At 54.7% G+C, this 1,443-nt stretch overlaps 1 protein-coding gene across 1 annotated transcript in view; it reads right to left on the minus strand.

The window, feature by feature from the left end:
* RNF24 (ring finger protein 24) overlaps window positions 1–1,443 on the minus strand; it is a 28,668-nt gene that overhangs the window by 3,832 nt on the left and 23,393 nt on the right. Inside the window, exon 5 of the mRNA XM_017742395.1 lies at window positions 518–559. Coding sequence (XP_017597884.1) covers window positions 518–559 — 42 coding nt within the window. The remainder of the gene's footprint in view (window positions 1–517; window positions 560–1,443) is intronic.

The raw sequence follows: 1,443 nt of genomic DNA on the forward strand, positions 1-1,443 counted from the left end.
AATTCAGCATGAAAAATGGGCTGTGAGTAGGAATGCTCAGCTCCCAAAAGCCTGGAAAGCCATGGAGAAAAACGGAGGTGTTTCAGCCCTCAGGGGGCGGGGACGGAGGAGTGGATCTGCCTCTTCCAGGAGTGTTTATCCTGGATTTCAGTGTTCCCTGCCCACAGCTGTGGTGGATATTGTCACGCCCCGACCATGGCGGGGCCAGAGGGGACGTCCCCACCCAGGGACACTGTTTATACAAGGCCCAGCCTGCCTTGGCCTCCCCTTATCCACAGCTTCTTGTAAGCGTGATAAGAACGCAATAAATAACAATAACGATGCAGGAAAACCCAAGGGGAGCCAGGAGGAGGGAAAAGGGCTTAATCCAGATTTTTGTAGAGGAGCTTTCCCCATTTCCAAAGCACAGCTGCCTGCATGCTCTGCTCCCAGTGGAGTTAAATTTGAGGATTTTCCCCCTCCCCAGGGTGAGGAAGAGGAGGCTGAGGGAACCTTTGTCACCCCAGGACATGCTCACCTCATGGAGGTTCAGCTCCTTCACCTTCTCCTTGAGTATGACCTGCAAGGCAAAGCACTGGGGTCAGGACAGAGCCTCTGCCATCAGCATTCCCGGGAAAAAGCTCCACAAAGGGATCCCATTGAGTGTCCCAGTAGAACTGGAAATCCCCCAGTAAACCCAGCATAGCCAGGGAGCACAAGGGGCCCTCACCCCTGCACAGGGACAGGAGGACAGGAGTGCTGGGACAGATAAAACCACAAGGACCAAATCCAGGAGGTTTCCTCCCAGATTTAACCCTCCTGGGCTACCACACTCTTTTTCACCACTTCATTTTCCCTCCATCCAAGCTGAACACCTGGAGAGGGCTATAAATCCAGGATAACTGTGTGTTATCAGCCCAACTCCACCCACCTTCCTGCTTGGATCAAGAGATCAGAGGCAGAAAATCCCACAAATCCTGGAGAAAACAGGACGGGGAAGCAGCAGCCTGACACCCACCTCTGGGCCATGTTTATTTTAACTGGTGAGTGCGGGTGGGTGCAGGGAAGAGCTGGGCTTGCCATGGAGCTGTTCCCTGGAAAAGCCCTGTGGCTGCAGGGATTTGGAGCAGCTGGGTCCAACCCTGGGAGCAGATCCAGACCCCACAGAACATGGACTGGTGGCTGGGGAAGTGATGGCACCACTGCTCTGCAGTGGGTGAGGGCTGGAGAGGTTGGGGTGCTCCAGAGGTGATGTGTTCCCAGTGTTCAGGACTTCAATGGAAAATCCAGAGACCTGGGGATGAACAGGTGAGGGATGGTCCTGGGGGGCCCAGCTGGCAGGGGACAATTAAATCAGCAGGGACAGATTGGCCTGGGTGTTAGAACTTCCCTTGGAGGGCCAGAAACCTCCCAAGGAGAGGACCAGCACAAGGACAACTGATGGATTTGGCAGAAGGGAGAAGG

Source organism: Corvus brachyrhynchos, unplaced genomic scaffold, assembly GCF_000691975.1.
Source record: "Corvus brachyrhynchos isolate BGI_N302 unplaced genomic scaffold, ASM69197v1 scaffold166, whole genome shotgun sequence".
In the NCBI taxonomy this organism is placed as follows: domain Eukaryota; kingdom Metazoa; phylum Chordata; class Aves; order Passeriformes; family Corvidae; genus Corvus; species Corvus brachyrhynchos.